General features: G+C 46.9%; 1 protein-coding gene across 4 annotated transcripts in view; it reads left to right on the top strand.

Moving 5' to 3' along the window:
- The first annotated feature begins 2,648 nt into the window (after positions 1 to 2,648).
- The window catches only part of E2F3 (E2F transcription factor 3), a 43,950-nt gene continuing 22,434 nt past the window's right edge, over positions 2,649 to 24,164 (top strand). Inside the window, exons 1-2 of one of the 4 annotated variants that reach the window (XM_084508324.1) lie at positions 13,427 to 13,528; positions 13,703 to 13,872. In XM_084508324.1, coding sequence (XP_084364450.1) covers positions 13,828 to 13,872 — 45 coding nt within the window. In that variant the 5' untranslated portion in view covers positions 13,427 to 13,528; positions 13,703 to 13,827. Of the gene's footprint in view, positions 3,009 to 3,594; positions 3,707 to 13,426; positions 13,529 to 13,702; positions 13,873 to 24,164 lie in introns of those variants that run through there. The other 3 variants (XM_084508323.1, XM_084508322.1, XM_084508325.1) reach the window with 3 other exon arrangements.

The raw sequence follows: 24,164 nt of genomic DNA, 5'->3' as shown, positions 1-24,164 counted from the left end.
CTTCACAGTTTCAACTGAAAAAGAGCATTCAAAGAAACAACATGGGATTTAACTGTTAATAGTTTAGCTTTACTTTTATTTCAGCCTCTCAGCTTACAGAGTAATAAGCTACGAGAAACTTTGATAATGGCAGACCTGATACATGACACTGAATTCTGAACTGTGCTCTGCCTCAGTCTATTCACTGCCTCTTTTTGTCCCCCTGTTTAACTATGTTTAGCTTCTGCTTCAGGGGTTCTAGCTACTCCTACTATGTCTATGTGGCTATTTTTATACATCAGTCTTTCTCTGTTCTTTCTCTTTAAAAGTCCGTTTCAAGGACTCTCTCTTTTGCTGTTGTCACTTTGTTATGTTTGTGCCCTGTTACTTTCTTCCTTACCACTTTTCTTTCATTATCATGTAATGGCACAGCCCATATTTCTTCTCATCATCTTGCAGGATCCTTGGTTATTTCCTTTTTTCTCCCCTTCCTCCCTCCACTTTTTCCCTCCTTCTCTCCTTTCCTCCTTCCTTCCTCCCTCCCTTCCTCCCTTTCTTTCTCTTCCTCCATCCCTCCCTCCCTCCTTCTCTTTCCCTATCCATCCCTCTCTCTGACTGTTGTCTCTATCCACATGTTTCCTAGATGTCTTTTTCCATCTTTTTCCTGAATTGTCCCCATTACTCTTTTAATTGCTGACCATGGTTAATAGCCTTTCCTATTATTGCCATTCCCTTTCCTCTACGATATGCAGAAGTTATGCAGTGTTACCATTTCCACACATGGGGAAATAAAACAAAACAAAACAACAACAACAAAGGAAAACAGCTTTATTTTTAACTCTTAAGCAAGCTTACTGCCTGAATGCATTCACGTTTCTCTATAGCTGGACTTTTCCATCCCCACTCACCCGCTGCTCTCACTCCTCTGCATCTGCCCTGCTTCAGCCCGTGGATGTGTCCCTGTAAACTCCTGCAAAAAGGCAGCCAGTCCTGGCACAGGACTCTGCCACAGGACGGATGGTTACCTGAAGGTGTAAGAGAGCACCACAGAGGAAGACAATAAAAAACAACCCAGAAGAAGAATGAAGATGGGTTTGTGGTTGGAGCCTGTGCCTCCTGTGGTAAGGAAAACAAGACTGTGAAAGGGATTACAGATGTAAAATGCCCAGGGTGAGAAGTAATCCTGTTTTCCAGGAGGCAGTGTACCTCAGTGTGGAGAGAATATGAAGGAAGCAACATTTTTCTGCTTTGTCTTGCTGCTCCAAAGGACTTTTCTTTTTTCATAGGTTTGGGTCTAATGGTTCTGGAGTTGACGAATGAAGGTGAGAAAATGGAGCAACATGACTGGAATGGAAAAACTCTGCAGCACAGAGAGATTGGTGCCGCTCTCCCCTCCTGCTGAGGCTCAGGGATGCGTGTTCCCCAGCCAGTAAGGTGCTGCTATGGCACAAAGCTAGGCATTGCTGGCTGGCACCTAGAGTGATCCACAATAGATCCCAGATTTACCTAAAATTTTAAGCAGTGCTACAGTTCTGCAGAATAACGTGACACGTTTCAGCCAAGCCCTGCTCCTGCCTGCGCTGAAAGGCCCGTATGAAGACTTGGGAAGGTCCTGAGTGAACAGACCAAGGCTCCATTATCCCTAAAAGAAACCTGCCGCATCTGCTTGAAAACCTCCAGTATCCCTTGGATAACCAACCCTCGGATAACCAACCCTCGGATAACCAAGCCCTGGATAACCAACCCTTGAGGCAGCGCAGGTTTTTTCGGACCGCGTTCCACTCCTCCTCGTTCCCCGTGGATCCTCTCCAGCCTGCGCCTTTCCCCACGTGCAGCGCCAGCAGCAGCGTGCAGGAGCACCAGCAGGGCCTCTCCCGCGCCACACGCAGCAGCACCCCCCCCTCTGACCACAAACACGCCCGGGACCCACGGTGCAGGGGCAGCGCCTGGGAACCCAGCACCGGGATCGGGATCGGGATCGGGATCCGGATCGAGACCGGGTCCGGCGCGGGCGCGCCAAACCCGGCGTGGCGCGCCGGGGGGCGTGGCGCGGAGGGGGAGGAGGCGTGGCTTTGTGTGGCCCCGCCCCCCGGGCACGTTGCGGCGGGCGCCGCCGCAGCTGTCAGTGTCAGGCGGGCGGCGAACCGGGATCCCGGCCCGTCCGAGGGGGAATCCCCAGCCTCGCCCCCGCGGCCAATCCGCGGGCCGCATGCAAATCGCGGCGGCGGCCGGGCCAGTGGGGAGCGGGCGGGGCGTGGCGGCGGCGGCCGGTTGGCCGGCGGGGGCGGCGGCGGCGGCCAATGGGGCGGCGGAGCGGGCGGGGCGCGCCCCGGGGGCGGGGCTATGCAAATTTGGTTTGAAAAGAGGGCGGGAAATCCGAGTTTCGCGGGAGGCCCTTGGCGCGTAACCCGTCTCCCTTCCCTTCATTCATTGTCAGCAGCCGCCGCTTCCTGGAGCCATTTTCCAGCCGGCCCCACACAGCGGGAGCGGCCCCGCTCCATCCGCCGCATCTGCCCGCCCCGCCGCCTCCGTCCCCCCCCGGCGCCCCGCATCCTGCAGCCGGGGCCCCCCCGGCACCCGCGCCCCCCAGTATTTTGCGCGGGGCCCCGGCATCGAGGAGGAAAGCGGCCGGGAAGGCCGGGGGGGGAGGGACGGGGGGAGGAGGCGACGCGGCTGCGGGGACAGAGCCGGAGGGAAGGATGAGAAGGGGACTCCAGCCGCCGGCCCCGGCAGCGCAGCCGCCCGCACCGCCCTCGGACTGCAGAGTGGCCCCCGCCGGCTTCCCAGCCCGCTTTGCCGCCGGCACCTTCATCCAGATCCGCAGCACCGGCGCGGCGGCGGGGGCGCCCTGTGTTGTCTCCTCCTCCGCCGCCGCCGCCGCCGTCGCTGCCCAGGCTCCCGGTGCCTTTGCCCCGGCGGCGGATGGGGGCCAGCCCGCTGGCAGCTCGCTGTACTGCACCCCCCACGGACCCGCCGGCAGGACGGCGCTGCTGCAGCCCGCTCTCGGCGGAGGCGGAGGCCGCCCCCCGGTAATTTTCCCCCGGCCCCGCGGGAGGGTGAAGGGGACGCTGGGGATCGGCGCCAGGCAGGCCCTCTTCCTGCCCACGGCTCTCCCCGCTGCCGTCCGGGCCCGGGGCGGGGGGCAGGAAAGGCGGAGACGGCGCTTTGTTGCAATAAACTTTCCTGGCTCCTTCCTAACCCCCACCCCCCACCCCGCTCCGGCCCGGGCCGCCGGGTCTTATTGCAAAAAAAAAAAAAAAAAGAAAAGAAAAAAAAAGAGAAAAGAAAAGAACCGTGTCCCCCCCCCCCACCCCCTCCAAGCCACGTCCCGCAGCCCCGGGCGCAGCGAGCGAGCAGCCGGCGGCGGGGGGGACCCCGCTGCCCGGGGCCGGAGCCCCCCTTTCCCCCGCCGGGGCCGGGCCGGGGGGCGGCGGGCGGGGGGCCCGGGGGGGGCCGGGCCGCGCCGTGCCCCGCCGGTGTCTCCGCTTCGCCCCCGGAGCCGCCGGTGACGTCTCGCACACGTGCGCCGAGGCCGCGGCTGTGACTGGGAGCCGGGCGGGCGGGGGGGGCCGAGCCGAGCCGAGCCGAGCCGAGCGGGGGGAGGGGGACGCCGCTTCCTCCTCCTGCCGCCGGCCTGGGACAGCCCGAGCCCCGGCCCCGGCCCCGGCCGCCCCCGGCCCGCCGCCGCCCGCCGCCGCCGCCGCCCTCGGAAATGCCCCTGCAGCAGGTCAGTGCCTCGCGGGGCGGCGGCGACCCCCGCAGCCCCCCCCGCGGCGCCCCCCCCCCAGCCCGGTGCCGCCACCGCCCCCCACCCCTCTTTTTTCCCCGGGTCCCCCCCCCCCCTCCCCCAGCCCCCGGTGCCCGCTGCCCCCCGCTCGGGGGCTTCCTTTGTCCTCGCCCTTTTCGGGGGCGCGCCTGGCCCTCGTGGGCTCCGCCAAGTTACGGGGGCGGAGGAGGGGGCGGCCAGGACCGGGGGCACCCCAAATCCCCCCGGCGGGTGCTTCCCGTCCCCTCCCCACGGTGCTCCCCGACCCCCCCCCGGTGAACCCCCTGCCCCCCCCGTGCGCCCCCCCGACCCCCCATTTACCCCCATTTCACCCCCCCACTCGCCGGGCTGTCACAGCGGGGTCCGTGCCTCGGATCCCGGCTCACCTGCCCGGCCCCGGGGAGGGGGCTGCCCGGCCCGGGGGTCCCGGCGGGCTCGGCCGGAGGGCTGCCATGCGGGCTGGTGCCCGCTAGGGCCGGGCCGAGGCGTTTTCCCTGGCGGAGGCGGCGCGGGGCGCTCACCTGTTGGCTCCCCCCCACCGCCCGGCCCCCGAGGGGGGTCCCGGTGCGCACCGCAGCCGGTGCCAGCGGTCCCCAAAACCCCCTTGGGGAGCTCGGAGCCGGCGCGGCTCGCTCGTCCCGCAGCCCACGGGGGTGCCACGAGGCTCTTCTCGCCGAGGCTTTTTGCAGGTGTTGGCTGCCGAGGTCGGGAGGGGAGTTTGGGGGTGGTTGACAAGTCGCAGCCGGGGCGAGGATGAAGGGTCTAGGCTGGGCAGGGCGATCGGTGTCCCGCTGCTCGGCGTGTCGGGAGGGTGCGTGGTGTCAAACGGGCCGGTTCAGGCTGCTCTGTAAATATGTGTCCGTCCTGTGCAACAGCTTGATTCCTAGAAGGTGGCGTTAAGCCGGTACGAAGAGGAGCGCATGTAACGGGGTGATTCTGGGGGGGAGCGATTGGACGGGCTTTTCTGCATCGTGGGGGGGTGTTGGTGTCGGAGGGGACTTCTGACATTTCTCCTCAGTGGGTGCTACAAGACCGTAAGCACAAGCGCAGTGTATTATTAATTATTATCATTATTATTATTATTTTGTGTTATAGCGTTCACCTCTTTAATGGGAAGAACTCCCTGCCGTGAAACCTAGGAAGGTTTCTGCCCCACTTAAAGGTTTGGACACAAGAAGGTGATTTCAAGCTCTGCCTGCCAGAAGTCCCTGGCAGTCTGTGCTGCATATCCTCAGACCCCGTGTTTACTCAGGGGGGAGATGTGGGATGGGGGAGGAAGAGACTGGTCTGGCTGGCGGCATCCTTAGTGTGGGGCTGGCACCCTCCCAGGGCGATAAAGCAATCCCTAGCACACGCCAGGAAGCAGGCTGTGCATCCCTCCCCGCCCTGACAGCCGTGCTCACGTCAGTGCCCCTCGTGGAACCGCGCTGGTTTGCCGCACACCTGCCTGTCAGGAGGCAAGGCTGAAGCATCCCAGTGCTCTGCCTCTTCTGGCTGCTCTGCAAGGAATGGCCAAAGCGCTTCCGTCGTCTTGGCAGGACGACGACGCAGCCATTTAGCACTTCTCTGACTCCCATCCATTTTTCACCAAATCTTGCAAAAGATTGTCTGGGACCAGGAGGCGAGGGTATTTTCCTGGTAGTTCCTAGCTGATCCGATTTGAGAAACTGATAGCAAAGACTGGTGAGAGGAGTGAGAAACTGCTGGGTAATTGAGGCAGCGAGCCCTGGCAAGCAGCATCAATATAAATTTAGCGCTTGATTAGTTGAGTTACAAATAGTACACGGAGACCCCCAGCTGAAATTACGGCCCTGTTATGCAAAAGACTGAGAGGGTAAGTCAGAAATTTGGCCAGCACACCTGCGCTGGTTAGGGTTATGAAAATACTCTGTCTTTGCAGATGTAGCTACACTGGCAACCCACCCATCGCTTCCAAATATAAACTATGGTATAAGTGGAAAAGAGTTAGTATGGCAGTATGTAGTTTAGGCTGCTCAGGGAGCCATTTATACCAGCAAAAGAAAGTTTATTTTGCCAAAGTAAGCTGCTTCCCCACTGGGAATATGTTAGTTACTTTATCTACGCTTGTGTAAGTGTAACCGTGCTGGAAAAGCCTGGAAAGGTAGCCTAGCCCATAACAGCAGGCGTCTTCAGCCCAGGAGAGGTGAAAACTCAACACACTCTTCCGTCTCCCAAGCAGGCATCTCGATACTGTCCCAAACCTTCTCCTGGCTGCATGTGTTGCTGCCTGTTGTGGCGGCTCCTGGCAGAGTGTCATTAACCAGGCTTCTGCACCCCAGCGAGCCTGGGCTGCCCGGCCCTTTGACATGAGAGACTTTTTCACGATTCCTACGGAGTTAATGGAAATTGTTACTTGGCAGGACTGAGCTGCTGCCACAGCTTCACCAGCAGTGATGACAAACTAACCCTTGCAAAGTAAGCATCAGCTCATGCTCCTAAGGTCCTGGGGCAAGTCTGAGTCCCTGCCTGTGGAGACCAGGTGAGCCCAAGTGACAGGTCAGTGCTGCAGTTAGGGGCACGGGTCCTGCTCCCTTCCCTGCCAGGAGCTGATGCTGCTTCCCTTCTGCCAGCCCCAGGGCTCCTCCACCTTCCCGGGGCAGTTCAACTTGCCAGCCTGGTAGAAAAGCTAACCCCAACCAAAATACGTAAATAAAAGTTTTCTGCTGGGCAAGCAGGTTGAACCAGCTAATGGATGGTCTGGTAAGTGTCAGGGACCGTCATGGGAAGGAGATGGCTGGGAAGAGGGCACAGGGTGGAAGGAAAGGAAGCAGGGGAGCTGACACCACGCCACTTTGATGGCAGCAAATTTGTCAATCAACTCAGCTCATGATTGGATTTGTCAATCAAATCATGAAAGCGAGGCCTACATAGGAGAAATTATTGTTTGGCGAGGTGGCCTGCAACATTCAGGCTGCTGTTGGCTTCCCGCTTTGTATGAGAAAGTCACTACCATTTGCAAATCGCGGTATTTAAAAATGGAGCTACTCTAAGTGAAAGCTGCTCAAAATGTTTCTAATTCAAATAGTGGAGAATTTCTTACTGTCTTTGGGTTATAAAGATAAGCCTTCAAGAAGAGGGCCATTTTCTTAGCCATGAGAAAATGCTTAAATGGAGACACCACCCACATGTTAAGTCCTTTTTAAAAGGGGCTAAATCCTCTTAACAAGAATATCTTTAGAGAACTCCTGTGGCCTTTAGATGACATGAGCTCTGGAGAGGCTGGTTCGGCATACTTCAGAAGGGGGCGGGAGGATTTACATTTCCAAACTGAATACTTAGCACCTCTCTCCTTTTCTGGTGGTTTAGAAAGCACCTCTTCCTGCCTCCTTCTCAGCAAGTCACAGCTGGAATAGGAGAACAAGGGGGTAATACATAATCTAGATGTTGGGTATAGGAGCAGACTAAATAGGACATAAATACTGAACAGCGACTTAAGGTATGGGAGAAAAACCTGGAAGTGGCATAAAGGAAGCGGGCAGTTAAATAATTAGTAGCTTATTTTTAGTTTGTGGGAATAAAAAGCTTTGTCTGTGAAGAAGCCATGGGTATTTTCAAATTCAGACCAATTTTCATATTTCTTTGCCTGTTAGTTTCTGTTAATGAATGCTAGCATGAGCCTGAGGCCTTTGGTTTTGGAATAAAATGTATGGGACTGTCTGGTTTAAACGCATCTTCTCCAGGGACAGACAGACAGCTTCTGAGCCCAAGGAGATACCAAGATACCACATGGTCCTTTGGTACAAATGTGTGAGGAGAGCTCAAAGAGAGCTCAAATCCTGATTGCTCTAACTGTGCAACGAGTACCTAGGGGAAAGCAGGCACCCAAATAAATCTGCACAGGAATAGCTTGTGTAGCTTGTGCTTGCTGGTCGTGGATGTGCTCTCCTCATGCAGAGTCCGGCTATGTTGGTGTGGCTCTGTCTGCACCAGAACTGCTGAAGTACAGCAGGTTTATTTCCTTGCAATGATAAGAACTTCTGGCAGGTTTCCATGAGCAGCTGAGCCACTCAAAAGGCCTTACTGTTGCTGGAAAAATAGTCTCGCTTCTCCCATCACCACTGTAGCCTATCATTGTCCTGCCCTTGGCCAGCCAGTACTTTTCCCCTCCCCTCTGCACTTGGGGAGCATCTCGATGTGCCTGTGGGTTGGTGGTCTCCTGCTTTAACATGGTAAAGTAGCTGCGTCTGATGAGCTTTAGTTCTGGCATGAGGTACGTACTGGGAATACGTGACCCAAGATGGGACAAATGAGATGAGGGAAGGAGATGAGAGCTTTTTCTTTCAGTAGTGTTAGGGTGTTAAATCTGCTCACTGGACATCACTTTTCAGGAATTGGTCTTTCCTGTTCAAAGGATCTCTTCCTTGTGCCACCAGTCAGTTTGCCAAAGACTGGATATGGGTCACATTAGGGCCCACTGATTGAGCAATTAAAGGCATTTTCTTTTCCTTCATTTTATCCCAGGTACTTTGGTGCTGCTCTGTTAATTTTTACAGCATGCTTGTTTGTATGTTAGCATTTAAAAAAAATCCTTAAACTTAGGAATTGCTGCATTTTGCAAGATAAAAAGTTCTCCTACTACTTCTCTGACTACAACTGTGGCAAATCTTTAAGACAAGAGCACATGAATGCGCTGAACAGCCCTTCTGCTTTTTTCTAGAGTGTCTTCTTAGTCAGAGGTTACAGTGGGTTTTATACTTATTGGTTCTAGCCTTACGTAGCAACAAGTTACATGATTCAGTTGTCTTATATGGAAAAGAAATAATTTTCATTGCTTTGGACATTTTTTCATTTTGAACTTGCTGCCTATAGCGTTCATGGATGATCCTAGATGTTGTGGTAGGGGAAAATGATTTCCCTGTGTGTATTTCTCTACACAGCTTATGATAAAGCACTGTTTTCTGTCCACAGTCACCTTCGCCAAGCTGAAGAGTTCTAGACTGTTTAATCTCTCCTGAAGCGAAAGCCATACGTACTAAAATAGAGGTGTCCGTTTATAAAAGAATCACATGGCTGTGAAAACAAACGTGTCCATTAATTACAGGTTTCTACTTGTAATGTTTTTGTGGATTGGTGGCTTTGAAAGAAGTTTTTAAGACATGACAGAGTGACTTGCAGGCCTAGCAGGAGCTAGAGACCCTTTCAGAGTCAGGTTGTCTCACAAGGCCTTAACCTCTCCCTAGGGGAGGAAGGTGAGGTGTGGAGCAGAGGGGCCTCGCTGGGCCTGATGACTATGGTAACTGGCTCATTAGAAAGGTTGGAGAAAGGAAAATGAAGTAGCACCTTTCCTCTTTGTAGCCCCAGCTTTGTTTTCTCAATAGGCCGGGGGGGGTGGGGTGGAATTTGACCCTCCCCTCCTGTCCAGAGCACAAAGAGAGAAATGGGGTAAGAAATGAAGATGTGAGGTTCTTCTGGTAGCAGCAGACTTCAAATACAACACCTTTCAAACCTTCATATTTCACTTCTGAAGAAGTGTGTTGGGCTGATTGCTGGAAATCTGGTGGCAGGGTTGTTTTGCTGTGCTGGTTGGTTTGCCCACGTAAAGGAGTCTTCAGTTACTACGTAGAAATGGCCATCATCTGCTAGTCTGGATGCTGGCAGGACAGGACAAACTGAATAATAAGTTAATGTAGTGGCCTCTGTGGATGATCTTAATTTACTGTCACAAACAGCCAGGTAGCCCTGAAGAGAAGGAGAAGTGGCGGCTTCCTTCTGCCCATCCATCTTGGTGCCAGCATGGAGGGGTGGGAGGGTGGCTTGGGCTTTAATTCTGTATGGGCTCCGCCAGGGGTTTTGGGGAAGATGCCCTCTAAGGATGGATCATAGACCATGACTTTGGGTCAGATAGGCTTCTTGTGGTGTTGGTGGTAACTTAGACCCAGCCCTGCCCAGAGTGAGGTTTCAAAAAAATGGAAAGCCCTTGTTAGCGTAACTAAATCTTTGGGTTTTTACAGTCTCTGCAAATAATCTCATTTACAGCTGGCAGCGCTGAGCATGTATATGTGGTGGCAACTATCATACTTACAAATGACTAAGTTTGACTTCAGGCTTTGTTTTGGCTGGCAGAGTTATTCACTTCCTGCATTATTTTTCAAGAGCAGAACTGTTTGCTCCCTTGGGGAGAAGAAACCCCCCTTCATTTGTTGGGGGCAGTGGTGTGTGATAGGGGGGAGACTGCCTGTGCTTCTAGGACTGGGCTGTCCCAGTGCACGAGGTGCTACTGATGAAGTATTTGGACTTGGTTTTAATTTCAGTTCTGTCTTCTGTTTGAAGGCAGACTTGGCAAAGTTGCCCAATTTATCACATCTTTAAAAGGGAACTATTTCACTTCTGTTTCCCTCAAGTAAGCTGGTCCAAAACCACACTTGGAAGTGCTATACCTGGCATGGATGTCTTCTGAAGTACTATGCTTTCTACTTGGATGCTGCTATTATTTGCTGGATCTCATGGCATGCATGGAGTTCTAAATGCCTTTTGGGTTCATCGTGAACTGTGGGAAATATTTCCGTTTGCAAGTCCCATAAAGAGAGAAGACAAGAGTTTGACTAGACGTTGATAAAGCATGTACTAAAAATGGCCTCTGCTATCTGGTAGGAGCATACTACTTCAGGCATTTTAGCCTTTCTTTTGTACAGTTATAAGTACATGTCAATTGTGTTGGTAATTGTTTACAAACAGAACTCGATTAAGGTTAAATAGAATGTGTTTTGTGTCTTCTATCCTACTTATGAGCGTGAACAGTTTTTGATGTGACCTGTTGTAGTGTGTCTACTAAAGCAGTGGCTGTCACCGCTGCACGTGTGTCCTGTGTCTTTCAACCTTGTGTGCTGAAGGTCTTTTGCTTGAACCAAATTGGGAAAGAAATCTGCAGCAATGAAGATCGCCTTTTTATAATCAGACGGGTATTTTTTTCTACTGTGCTGAGCTAGGTTGGTAATTGTGGCTTTCGTTTTTTTCCATGAGAATGTCAGTAACCTACCTTCAGAAATAAAACCCTGTTTCTTCGCTTTTTTAAGTATGAGACTTAATTTGACCACTTGCATCTGCTTTCAATATTTTGTTCAACTTGTATATGTCTTCATCTAAGCTCAGAAGTATCCACTAGCTAAGAATGCATTTTCAGGTGCCCCACTTCAAAGGTCTAGGACCTGATTTTTAGGAAAATATTGGGTGTTTCCTGTGACATTCAGTTACATTACTGCAGTATATAGTATATCCTTGGTATCTCTGTGTATGAACAAGCTGCTAATTAACAGCAGAGGTTGCTATTATTTTCGCTTTCACATTTATAACTTTAAAATGGGATTTTATAGTCAGGTTATGTATAGATTGCAAGCCACTAATTATTTTGGAAAGGTCCGTGAAAACCCACAGAAAATACCTAAACAACTATTTTCAGTGAAAATAAATTGTATAGAGAAACTAGATAACGAGAGGTTTCTGCTTAGCCTTGGCTGCTTCAGCTTCAACATTTCTACTCCAAAGCTGTATGTGTGGTGGTTAATATAAGTAAAGATTCTAGAAGTAATTTTCATCAATGAACTCCTTGAAAGATTTTGTCCTCTTTGCAATGTCATTAATTTTTTGGAGTGGGGTGCTGGGATGGGTATGTGTGTGGTTTTTGGGGCGGGGGGTGTTGTTGTAGAGCTGTTGGTTCAAAGGTTCTTGCATATTGCGTAACTTGCTGCTAGGAAAGGGGTGGAAGTAAACTCATTGGCAAACTTCCTTCCTTGTTAATTAAGGTGACATTAAAAGTCTCTGGTTTAGGACTCAATGGTGGCTGTCACCATGCAGTGCAAGAGTTGAATTCTTACATAACGTGTCAGTCTCATCGATGTACTCTATTAGTTCTTTCTTAATGTGACTTTCTTAATTTTGGTTCTAACAGTTAGTTACAAAATCTAAACTAAAATTGGAGTTAAGTAATGGATATCACCTTTTTTTTTCTGCAAATCACTGAATCTATGCTGAAGGATTTTGTGATTTTTACACATCTTAAAGTGCAGATGTAACTTTTTCGTGAAATACTTCTCCGTAGAGCAACTGTACTGCTCTCTACAAATTTTAAAGCTTTCAAATTTGCCTTTCATGTGAAACTGGCAAGTAGGCTTGCCTATGTCCCTCCTTCCTGGACATTCATTTAAGGTATATAATCAGGGAAATTTCAGGTCTGGAAGTTAAGAAGTAACTTCTTGGCCTGGCATTTCTATTGGTATAGTATGCTTATTTTGACTGGAGGCTTTTGTCTTTTTGGGTGCTACCACAGTGTAAATAGATAAATACGTAAAAATGTAAAATGATGCCCAGGCAGAAAGGGTCTTGTCTTGTGCCTTATGTGGAATGGTGGTTCCCATGTATGAGGTTGTCTACTCTACAGTGGAAAATACATATTTTTGGGAGCAGGTCTTAAGCTTTTGCTGTGCTCTCTATTTCTGTGATGGAACCTGGGATTTATATTGTGTTTCTTTTAATGTCTGCTGGTTTTAAAGTCATTTTTCCTAATCAAAGACACTAGAAATGGAAAGATATGGAATTATAATGTCTTGAGTGATGCTAGTAACCTAATACTGCCTTCGGTACTTGTTTTGTTCTACTGCTAACTCTGGAATTAAATGACAATTACCATGCATATATGCTGGTTGTATTTTGACTTGCCAATGTAGTGTTTTAGGCAGTGTTGGTCCCACACATTGACAGTCAGTTTTTTGTCCCCATACAGTAAGCTAGTTCACACTTTGTCTAATGTCTTCACATAGTGGGAATTGATGTTGGTTACGGCTCTCACAGTAGGCTTTTGTTTAGCGATATCTGAAAGCTGTCTTGCTGGAACATGCCGCTTTTATCGAGACTTTTGCAATGAGGCCATTATCCTCACTTATGGGGAACATAGATATTCGCAGACATTTTTATAATATTGCTTAGTAAGTGGCATTCTGCTAAAGAGTGACAATGCCCAAGTGATACAGAAATAATACCAGCGATGGCAGCCACGCAGCAGCAGGGCGTTATCTGCAATTGCACACTGGGGAAGGGTGGGAAGGGATCCTAGCTCAGGACAGAAGGAGGGCGGCGATCAGGCCTATCAGAAACACGAATAATCCTGGGTGTCAGTTCAGCAGAATAAAGTTTTGCTTTTCATAGTAAGGCTTTTATCAAACAGCTGCAAGTAACCCAGACACAAATTGCTGTATAATAGTTCTGCACATTGTTCTCTTCTCGGATACGCAGTATCTATAGCCTAAAAACGTCTCTTACAAGTCATGTAAAACTGCAAGTCAGATGAGAGGAAGCTGAAACTTCACAACTCTGTAGTACTCTTTTTAAGAACAAACCTCTTGAAACAGTAGAAAAGACAGCTTGCTACTCAAGGCAAGGGCAGGGAGGGCTTTAAAATTATAATAGCATTTTCACTGGCTGCTTTGTCTAACCAGTGGGTGTTTCACTGGTGCTAGGATTCATTTTTTTTTGTTGTTGTTTTCATAGGAATTGAGGGTTAGAAAAAGTTCATTTTGTAAAAAGCAGTGTCCTGGAAGCATAAGCAAGTTGCTCTTTTTCTTCCTCTGGTTCTTAATCATAAGAGCCGCCTAGATGATTTTTCCCACCTCAAATTAGCAGTTTATTTATAACATGCTAATGTTCTACATGCCCGTCAGTATCACTGTTCTGTCGTGCTGAGCTGAGAATTGTTCTCTCGAAAACTGACACCACGAAGATGACATAAATGAACATGGGGAATTGCGAATGATGTTCATAGAAAAAAATCAGGTGGGTTTTGGTATGACTTTGGTTCATGCTTTGTATAAAATTGTTTCAATTTCATTTCTGATTTCAGTTTCTAGTCACATTTTTCTTGCTTGTCTTTTTATTTGTTAATTAAAAAAAAAAAAAGCAGACCATTGCATTTTGGCATCCTCACTGTCCTTTTATTCCTGTTGGCAGCTTTCTCTGCGGTCATCTTCTGCACTTTGCAACCAGTTCCCTCTGAGATTGCAGACAGGAGGGTGAGAAGCTTCAGCAGGTATCTTCCCCCTTCTCAGGGCCCTCACAACCACCATTTTGCAACCATGAGCCTGCAAGACCTCTGTAGGAAGCATCTTTCAGATCAAGGGGTTAGTACTGTCCCTCCAATGGTCCTCCCTTTTTGCTGCTTTACATTACGATGAGGGGAGCATTCAAAACACAGACCATGCAAAATAAGTCGTCTTGTGCATGGAGAAGGAAAAGAAGAAGTAAAAACATGTTCCGTAAGTTGCCACTCTTGGAGCCATGGGCTTCAGAGGTGTTTGCAGGAAATATGGTAAAGAAAGGTGCAAGATCATTTGGAGACCTCCAATATTGTCTGCTTGAGATCTGTTCTCTAAAGGAAGCTTTTCATGTTGTCGCATGCCTTGGGGCACTGAAGTCCTTACCTTTTATTATCTTAGTTACATCATGCTTAAGCTGAGTATGTGGGAAGTAAATGCAACAGTAGTGAACAGGTTGCATGCAGTTGTCTAGATGTTAAGCTCAGGTACAGCTTTCTGTAGACAGAAATGTTAATATTTATAAAGTTTGTTTTTTTTTTCCTAGGCAGAAATCCACTGTGCTGTGAAGGGGAATGTGTGAATAGGGATTCCAGAGACTGACATATTTAAAAAAGAGAGAGAGAGAGAAGAAAAGAAAAGCAAGCTTGTAGGCAGGCAAATTCCCCTTATTCAGAGAAAGCCATATGTTCAGGATACTATCCTGAGTGTGATTTACTTGCTTCTGAATTAGGAAAGAGGGTTGCTAGGAAAAGTAAGATGCATTCAATTCTTTCATCTTCTTAAAGAATTTTATAGGGACAATTACCATCTCCTTCCTTTCTCCCTCTTTCCCAGTCCTGGAGAATAATCAATTTAGCAATAAGTCAGAGCAAGCAAAATGTGATTGTTCTCATCTGCAATGCAGAGACTAAGACACACTCTTTCTTTAAGGCCCAAATCAGGTATTTTTGCCTCAAAGTGAATTGGGAATTACTGAATCATTCAGTGTATAGTAAGAAGGGATTAAAATTTCAGCCTCCCCCCCCCTTTCAGATTTGTCCAGTTTTTGTTTTCTTGACTACCCTTTAGCTCTTTTGATGGCCTCAGTGACATTTTGAACACATGTTCCTAATTCTTCTGGGGGGGAAGCAGCACCAATTGTACCAGGCAAGCATTATATCTGTTGCTAACACTTCATTTGAAGTGGAGAAATGTGGCTTTCCCAGCCATTTGAAGAGTTCGGTTGTCTGAGCATGTGAAAAGCAGCCCCCAAATTCTGCTGAACTGGTAGTTGAGAAGGAAGGAATCTCCTTCAGACCTTGCAGGGAGAAAACTCCAGGCATCTGTGAGATGTTATAGTATATCTAGCTAAAAATATCAGATACTTGAGCTTGGTTATTGAACTGTTCAATAGTGGTGCCTTGTTGAAATGGTAGACGTGAACGGATCTTGAATTGCTTCAAACTTCTTGAACTTCTCATAAAAGTACAATACCACAGGAATTTTGACATAAAGATCCAAACGAATGTTCTTGCCCACCAGTGCATCCCAGGCTTTCCCACTTGTGTCTTGCAATTGTGGCATGCTTAGAAGATCAGGCACAACCTGAATGCCAGCATCTGGGAGGCTTGTTTTCCTCTTGAAGAGCTCCTGTGAGATACATTGTCCAGATTCAGCCCCAAACTCTTTGAATGATGCAAAAATAGTATGCAAATGTATCTTTTTTTTTTTTTTTTCCCCTGCAAAGAAGCACTAAACACCTGCAAGTATTTCACCTCTCCCTGAATGTCGGAGATGCTGTTTTCTGTCTTTATGTCTTACGTTTGAGTGCCTTCCATGGTTGCATGGGCTTGCACGGCATGAGCCCCAGCACAGAACAAATGCAATATTCTTCTGAGTTAGAATCTGGAATTAAGAGTGAATGAATGGAAAGTGAAGCTCCATGGTCTGCTCTTCTCTGAGTAAAAAAAAGTGGAGTGTAACTTAGTCAATGTATTAGCCTGAGCTGAAGGAGTAGTGCAGGTCAGGACTCACGCAGCAGCACTTTGTGTGGGGGAGATCTTTGTGCACATGTCACTAGGTCTCTCTGTTCATGCATGTGCACACCATGCATGACTGGATTCTTTTTGATAGTAATATCAATCAGGGCCATGAGTAGTCACTTCCTTCTTCTTGTGCATAGAGTGGAGAAACTTCAGCCTCCACTTAGTTTGCTCTTGCTGTCAGAGGCAGAGTTGAAACTGAATTTCTTAGATCTACGTTGACTACAGTCACGTGGTTGTGGTATCCTGATCTGATTTTTTTCTCTTCAGAAAAATGGCCCAACAGCAGCATGCTTCAACGTCCCTTTTGTAATGAGCAGATCCGTTGACAAAGATAAACTTAGGTGCTTCTCTTCTCCAGAGGGACCTGCATATCATGCAGATGCTTGGAGTTTGTGGAGTTTGCATCTTCTCAAGACTCACTTGCTGAGAGCCTCTGAGGGGACAAATTGGAGTCCTTCTAGTCCCTGCTGGGGATCCTGAGGTGCTAGTATTGCTTCTTCTGTTCAGTTAGCTGTTTGTAGCTCCCCTGGCAGGATGAATTCATGTCAGTCTTTTCACTAAGCATTTTCATTCAGACTAGCAATTTCAACAAAGTGATTGATACATAGATACAGATATTTATTGATTTATTGATTATATATATGTGGGTGTGTTTGTATAATTATATATCAATATATATATTGAGATGCATATATCTCAATAAGTAGATCTATATTTATACATTTTAAAGCTTAATATTAAGATCCTTTTCCTTTAGGCAGTTATGTCAGCAAGGTTGTCCTAGTAAGAACCTTTCGCAGTTGCAGTGTGGAATCCTTTTTTTCTCTTTTTCTTTTTTTTCTTTTTTTTTTTTTTTTAACCTTTAAGACCTAACGTGGCGGTTTGAATGTGAACCAGTATGCATTTCCAGAGCTGTGATATGGCTGAACCACAGTGGAAATCTGGAACCTTAACGACACTGCTTATAGGAAGTTCGACTCCCTGCATTTAACCACAAATGTGGTCAATCTTAGGAGAGGCAATAAGAGAGAGGAAGAAAGGTGGTAGCGTTTGATTAGCCTTATTCTCCTTGTTTTCTGTAGTATATTTGACAGATGAAACTCTGTCTATGAGAACAGAGTAATATTATTGACAAATGTTTCCCATTTCTTCGTTGTTACACTTTGAAAGTAGTGTAGAAATAGCAAGCCTTGTTTTCAGCATACTAAATTCAATAGTTGGGCGATATGATTAAACACTTGTGCTGCTTGGTAAACTATTCAGTGTTACTGAACAAAATAACATACAGGCAAGCATTAATTACCATATTGAGATCCTTCTGGTGATCTAGTTTCATGCTGGGACTGAGACACAAAGTCACCCAGTCGGGACAGGGATCTGCAGTACATGGGTGGGTGTCAAAGGTCTTCACATTGTTCCTCACCATCTCACCCCAGACCAACATATTAGTTCCATTCAGTTCAGCAGCAGGGACATGGCCGTTTGTCTTGGAAACTAAAATGCTTCCTATCTCCATGTTCTAGGAAGTGAAATATAATCCTCTCATAGTCAGGGTAAGTTTAATTGCTTGCTGGGGTAAGAAGGGAAAGACGAAATGAGAATGGGACCAGTGCCACTGGGAGCCCGTCCGTGATGGAAAGGGTTTCCTGGATTTGGGAGTGCTAATCAATGCTTGCTTGAACATGATCTGGCAGTGTGCCAGGCAGCCAAGAAGGCCAACAGCATCCTGGCTTGTATCAGGAATAGTGTAGCCAGCAGGACCAGGGAGGTGATCATTCCCCTGTACTCTGCTCAGGTGAGGCCGCACCTCAAGTACTGTGTTCAGCTTTGGGCCCCTCACTACAAGAAGGACATCGGGGCCCTGGAGCATGTCCTGAGAAGGGCTGCAAAGCTGGTGAAGGGCCTGGAGCACAAGTCCTATGAGGAGCAGCTGAGGGAGCTGGGGGTGTTTAGTCTGGAGAAGAGGATGCTTAGGGGAGACCTCATTGCTGTCTACAACTACCTGAAAAGAAGGTGTGGGGAGCTGGGGGTCGGCCTCTTCTCGCAGGTAACTAGTGATAGGACTAGAGAGAATGGCCTCAGGTTGTGTCAGGGGAGATTCAGGTTGGAAATGAGGAGACATTTCTTCTCAGAAAGAGCAGTCAGGCATTGCAACGGGTTGCCCAGGGAAGTTGTGGAGTCACTGTCCCTGGGGGTGTTCAAGGAAAGTTTGGATGTAGTGTATAGGGACATGGTTTAGTGGGTGACATTGGTAGTAGGGTGGTGGTTGGACCAGATGGACTTGAAGGCCTCTTCCAACCTTAATGATTCTGTCATTTTATGAAGAGATAATCCAGGGACGCAGTTTCACACCATAAGATAAAGCACACAGCCGTCACCAAGGGGGTCATCCTGCCCTCCCTCTCTGATTGGGGGTTCCCACCACCTCCCTGCCAGATGGGGGACCTGCTCCAGCTGAAAGCTAACACAGGATGAGCCCTTGGTTTTCAGCCCACCGAGCTCCCCAGGTGGGCTGGCTGGGGAGCTGGTGCCCAGCTGCACCCTCAGTTGCGAGTGCTGGGACGTGTCTGAGCTCAGTGCTCCCGTGGTGCCACGTGCCATGCCTCACTTGCTGCAGCAGACCAAGAGCTCTGCCTCATGTGTGACCCTAGCACCTCCTAGAAGCATGCGGAGTTGTGTGTAATGACAATCCAACAGATGATTCTCCAAAAAAATAGGCACAAAATTATTTGTGCTCAGGAACCTAAGCAGTAAGGGCACGTGCAGCTGTCGGTGCCTTGCCAGCAATGCCCAAGGACTGAAGCTGTCTCACACACATTCCCCATCTCCGCTTTTCAGCTTTTACAGGTTTGGGAGCAGTTTAGGAGCTTGTGAGCACACGGAGAAAATGTTGCTCACAATCTCGATTCACAGAGGAAGCCAGTAGCTGCTTAAAATGAGAATCTGTTTCCTTAGCCATGTGTTCGTGCTGCGTCTTGTACGCTCGGCTTCCAGTCCTTGACTGAGGCTCCCAGGCTACATTTAATTTAATTACAGTCTGATGGCTGGCATGGAAATAGGTGAAGATATAAATGTAACTGGTGCCTAGAAGTTATGTACGTAGGGTGAGCTTATAATACTGGAGACCTTTTCTGGCATCATTGCTCTCAGGAAGTACCTTCTGATGAAGGACTGGCTGTGCTGCCTTGACAGGTACAGTCTCCCCAAGCAGGGCTTTAAGTGACTGATTTTTAACAGAGGAAAGAAAAGGCATTGTGGTCTTGCATGGGAGGTTACAGAATCTGTGGAGATATCAATTAGGATGGTTTTTACTGCCCATAGCCCCAGCTGCAGCTGAGGGGCTTATCTCGCATGGATTGTAAACGTGGGAAGGCTCCAAGAGCTTCTGGTCAGATTAGTTGTAACAAATGCCAGTCATATGGAAAGTTTGTCAAGAAAGGTTGAGTTTTGTGGCTGCCCTCATGGCAAAGTCCCTCCTCTTCCCTCAAGCAGAGAGATGGAGCCGGTCTGCACCCACGACCTGGTTTATTGCAAGCCACTGCAGAGTTCAGCTCTTATAACCAACACGCGCTGCAGAATTTCACCTTCAGCTTAGCAGTAAAAGGAGGTGTATCTTTGTGGTTGTAAGGGGATCAACTTAGAACTAGTTGTTCAAAGTCAACTAGCGTGGAGTTAACAAACTAACCAACTCTAGAGACAACCGGAAACAATAGGGCTGCACAATAGGAGTTATCCCTTTAATCTGTAGCCTAACTTCAAACAACTATTTTGTTATTGATTACCTCAGCAAAAAAAATCAGATATGTTTATCTCACAATCCTTCTGCACATTGCCCACAGCCAAGAGCCTCAGCTCTCTCCAGAGCAGCTGCCAAAATTTCCATCTTTCTCCCGGTACTTTCTTTAGCGCCATTGTGTATTTAAACATTTGCGGGATAGTAAGATTGCTACATAGCTTTCACATTTTATTTATTTTGGAATTCGTTTTTTTTTTTACACAAGGAACACTGTAACTCTGCCATATTTACTTTTTATATTCAATTCAATAAAATATATTTACCTCAAGTGGACACAAAATTTCCAGTTTGCTGTGGAAAGCATGGGGCTGTGCTGCAGAACTTGTTCCAAGTGAGCACAGAGAATGTGAGGGCTTGCCAGTGCGAAGTGTAGGAGGGAAGTCATGAGTAAGAAGACTCTTACTGCTATTGTCAACAGGCGCTCGTTGAACGGGTAGAAGTTATGGATGTCAGGGCAAGACGGTAGTGTTTTTTTTCCTTTTTTTTTTTTCTGTTATTGTTTTATGCTTCTCTGACAGACTGATGGCTGGCAAGGCAGGATTCTGCCAAGACTGTCTTGAAAGTTCTTTTCTTTAACCTTAAATAGGAATTTGAAACCCCAGGTAGCGAAATGTCAAGTTTTCTCGAGTAATCTTAGTTTTATAGTTTGATATCGTTTGGAATTATGTTTGGGATAATAATTAGTGTCGGAAATGAGGTGTGTTTGTTTGCTTGTTTGTTTTGAGAATCTACCAAACTCCAGGCTTTTTAATAACCTAGGAAGCCTGCAGAAGCCGATGGGGTCTCCCAATGGCTGTCCAGAGTTGTCTTACCCCCTCTTCCTGCTGCTAAGAGAATAAGGCTGTCCATCTCCCTCTCCACATACTGTTGAGAAAAGCTATCATATACAGGCTATTTTTGATCCTATTCCTTTCTATAATTATATGGAACTTTTATAAATCTGTCTGGTTGGAAAGAGCCTGTATACTTTGGGAGGGCTCATTTGATCTAAATTTAAGGATGTCTCATGTCCAGTTGTGAAACTTGCTATTTTAATTTGTCCTACCTACAGCTTTTACTAAAACAAGAGGAGAAAGATGAAATAAAGAAGAGAGACTGAAAAGTGTATGTGTGAGAAGGGAATGATGACTCATAAATGAAACTGCATTTGAAAATGAAAAGGATCAAGGTGTACTGATCATAAGAAAAAAAGTTCTTTTTTTTTTTTTTTTTTTCTCCTGTGAAGAAGGCACAATTAAATCATGTGGTCATTTATCTTCTGAATACATTAAGGTACATTTGTGGAACAACCTACAAGCCTGAATTGAACAGATAATTTTGAAGAAGGAAATCTATTTAAAGAAAGGAATTTTAGTGCAGTCTTTAATAGGTGATATTTATGTGCTAGATTCCACTGGAAGACTTCTGCAGGCTTCTGGAAAATCCCATTTAGCTGTCCATTGCCTATGGATGGTTCTAATAACTGCATGGTTATACAGCAAAGCAGGTAGTAGGAAGGGAAAGAAGATGAAGGCAGCAGTGCAAGAAGCCAAATGGGCTTTCTCTGAACTTTAGGCTGCAATGAATAGAAACTAAAGCTTATGAATAGATACCTGAGTTTCTGCTTTTTTCCTAAGCGTTGTCTCTTTCACCTCTCTGCTTGTGTTCTGCTCTTTCAGATTTGTTCTGGCATCCCTAAAACCTGGGGATACCCAACAGTCTTGAAATAAGCCTTTCTGTAGGGTTTAAGTAGCATGCAATTAGAAGACTGGAGTTCTTCTGTACACAGAACTGCAAAAAGTGCTTGTTCTGTTTCTTAAAATGTTTACCAGAAATTCTCAACAGCCAGTTCTTTCCAGCTCACCCTTCTTATTTTCCTAATATTCTTCATCACCAACTGAAAGTTAAAAGATAATGAAGACATAGATATCTGACATTTAAATGAGATTGATAAGAAGGATGTTTGATTTTTATGAATCATTTTGGTTTAAAAAAATACAACACTGCCAGTATGGCATTGGCTTAAAAAATGGCTACACATCGGAGGAGGAAAAGGGTCCTTTTGGTTGATTCCAGTGAGTATTCGCACTAATCTCAATGCTGTGGTAGGCTTTCATCTTCGTCCCAAAAGTAAACAAAAAACTGTTACTGATAGTAATTGCTTGTAGAATAGTAAATGATAATGGGACTCTTACAACTTGCTCTGTAGGCTCATTCAAACACACTGTGTCTTTAATACAGCCAAAGGCAAAGTTGTATGCCAGAGAACAGGGAATGCAAGCTATGCTTTATGAAAGAGGGCCTGTATCCTGGAAAGCAGCACTTCTGAGGAGTCAGGAGTTGACAAGCAACTGCACAAGCTTCCAGTGCAGTGCTGAGGGATGGTGGCTCTGAGGCTTGCATCCTGGGATGCGCAAGAAAAGGCACATAAAAAGGGGTGTTTTTGCTTCTGTGAACGGTGGAGCTGGTACTAGAATAACATACACAATTCAGTGCTACTGTTCATAAAGGAAAATGTTGAAAATAGAAGATGATGTTAAATATTAAATAGTGCAGCAAAAATTATTTGAGTTCTGAAAGAAATGCTTTACTGTGCAACTTGAGCAGTACTTTGCTTATTAAATATTAAGTGATAACTTGACTGATACACAGGATATGGAATTGTGAGGAGTGGTTGATACAGGTGATGATTGTGCTGCTTTTCAGAAGGACCTTGACAGGCCGAGAAAGGGGCTGACAGGAACCTGAGAAGTTCAGCGAAGGGATGTACAAAGTCCAGTCCCTGGGGAGGAATAACCCCATCTACCAGGACCTGCTGAAAAAAAGCTTTGCAGAAAAAGCCCTGAGGGTCTTGGTGGATACCAGGTTCACCAAGAGCCAGAGATGAGCCCTCACAACAAAGAAAACCAACAGCCTCCCAGGCTGAACTAGGTGTTGTATCGCTAGTGAGGGAGAAGATCCTTCCCTTCTGCACAGCCCTGGTGAGACACACCTGGTGTGCTGGGTCCAGTTCTGGACTTACCAGTACAGGAGAGACTTGGACACACTGGGGTGAGTCCAACGAAGGACTACAAAAGTGATTAGGGCTCTGAAGCATCTGACACACGAGGAGAGCTGGGACTGTTCATCTCCATCCTTGGAGATACTCAAAACCCAACTGGGCACAGCCCAGAGCAACCTGCTGTAGCTGCCCCTGCTTTGAGCAGTGGAGGTAAACTAGGTGGACTCCACAGGTCCCTTCCTGCCTCAGCTCTTCTGTCAGATGGCTCTAGTGTAAAAAGTATTTTTTTTTTTTTTAAAGAATTATTGAATTTGAGCACATCGAGAACTTACTGCTGGAAACTGAAACAGTACAAAACTGAAGTGGAAATTGAACTTTTTTTAAATGAGGGGAAAATAATCATGAGTTGAAACTCTCAAGCTGTGACAGAATGAATGTCTTGCTAAGAGTTACACTCTATAATTTCATATTAAATAGACTTGAGGTCAGCAAGTGCATCTATTCACTCTTCAGTGAGAGCAACTGTGTGCATGGTCCTTCCTGACAGGTGCTTGTTCATTTAGCTTTCTCCTAGCACAAATTCTGACATTGCCTGGTAATCTCTTCCTGTCCTTGGTTAGAAGGTAGTTTAATGTTACTAACTGCATAGCAACTAGGGGAAATCTAGTAATCTAGTGGTCTGTGGTACGTAGGAAGTCGTGTTAGAAAGTCAGATTATTTTCTTTGATCAAAGGCTGTGTTAGAGAGAAAATGCTTTTTTTTTTTTTAAAGTTCAGATTTAAAGGGAGTAATTTTTTTTTTTCTGGAGAAGTCATCTCAAGGTGTTTACCTTAGGAAATATACAGTAAAGAAGACAAAATGGAGTGGAATGATCATGACTGGTTCAATTTTTTATATGTCCTTGCTTGACTCAACTCTACGACCTGATATATTCTCCTTCACCAGAACCAAAAGGGAGTTATTTTATGAAATACACTTCATAATATGCAAAAGAACAGCAATGTTCACTTCTTTCCCACAATAAATTTATTCCCTGTGTTAGCACATCTGCTTTGAATGTCATCTTATAAATTAGGCTATCACATCAGCTTTTTAGATTGCCCTGTCCATGGCATGAGAGAATTTGTCCAGATGTGAGAAAAGATGTGAAAATTGCTTAGTCTACCAACCAACACTTGTTCTCTTTTCTCATGAACTGTTGTTTGTCTTTTTTTTTTTTCTCTCTCTGTCTCTGTCACTGGGAATAAGTAAATCTTATCATTTGAACCACATAATTTATCTTCATTTTGCCAGCACTCTTAAGTTGTTCTGTTCCTTGCTGTGGCTGATAGGTATAAAATACTGCTGAGGTAGGATGTGGATTAGCTGTTCTTTGTGACATTACACAGAATTTAAAACATGAAGAATTCTGCTATCTTTGTGGCATGTAAGCTGTCTACTGCCAAACTGGCTAGTGTAATAAGGATATATAGAACAGCTGTCTACTTGGACATGGTGTTGGGGAAGATCATCAGTTCTTAGAGTTTAGCCACCCAGGCTGTGTGGAAATCAATTAAGTGTGTAGGCAAAGAAATGT

The sequence above is a fragment of the Aythya ferina genome (assembly GCF_964211825.1).
Source record: "Aythya ferina genome assembly, chromosome: 2".
Lineage (NCBI taxonomy): Eukaryota > Metazoa > Chordata > Aves > Anseriformes > Anatidae > Aythya > Aythya ferina.
This window is presented reverse-complemented; position numbering and strand designations above follow the sequence as displayed.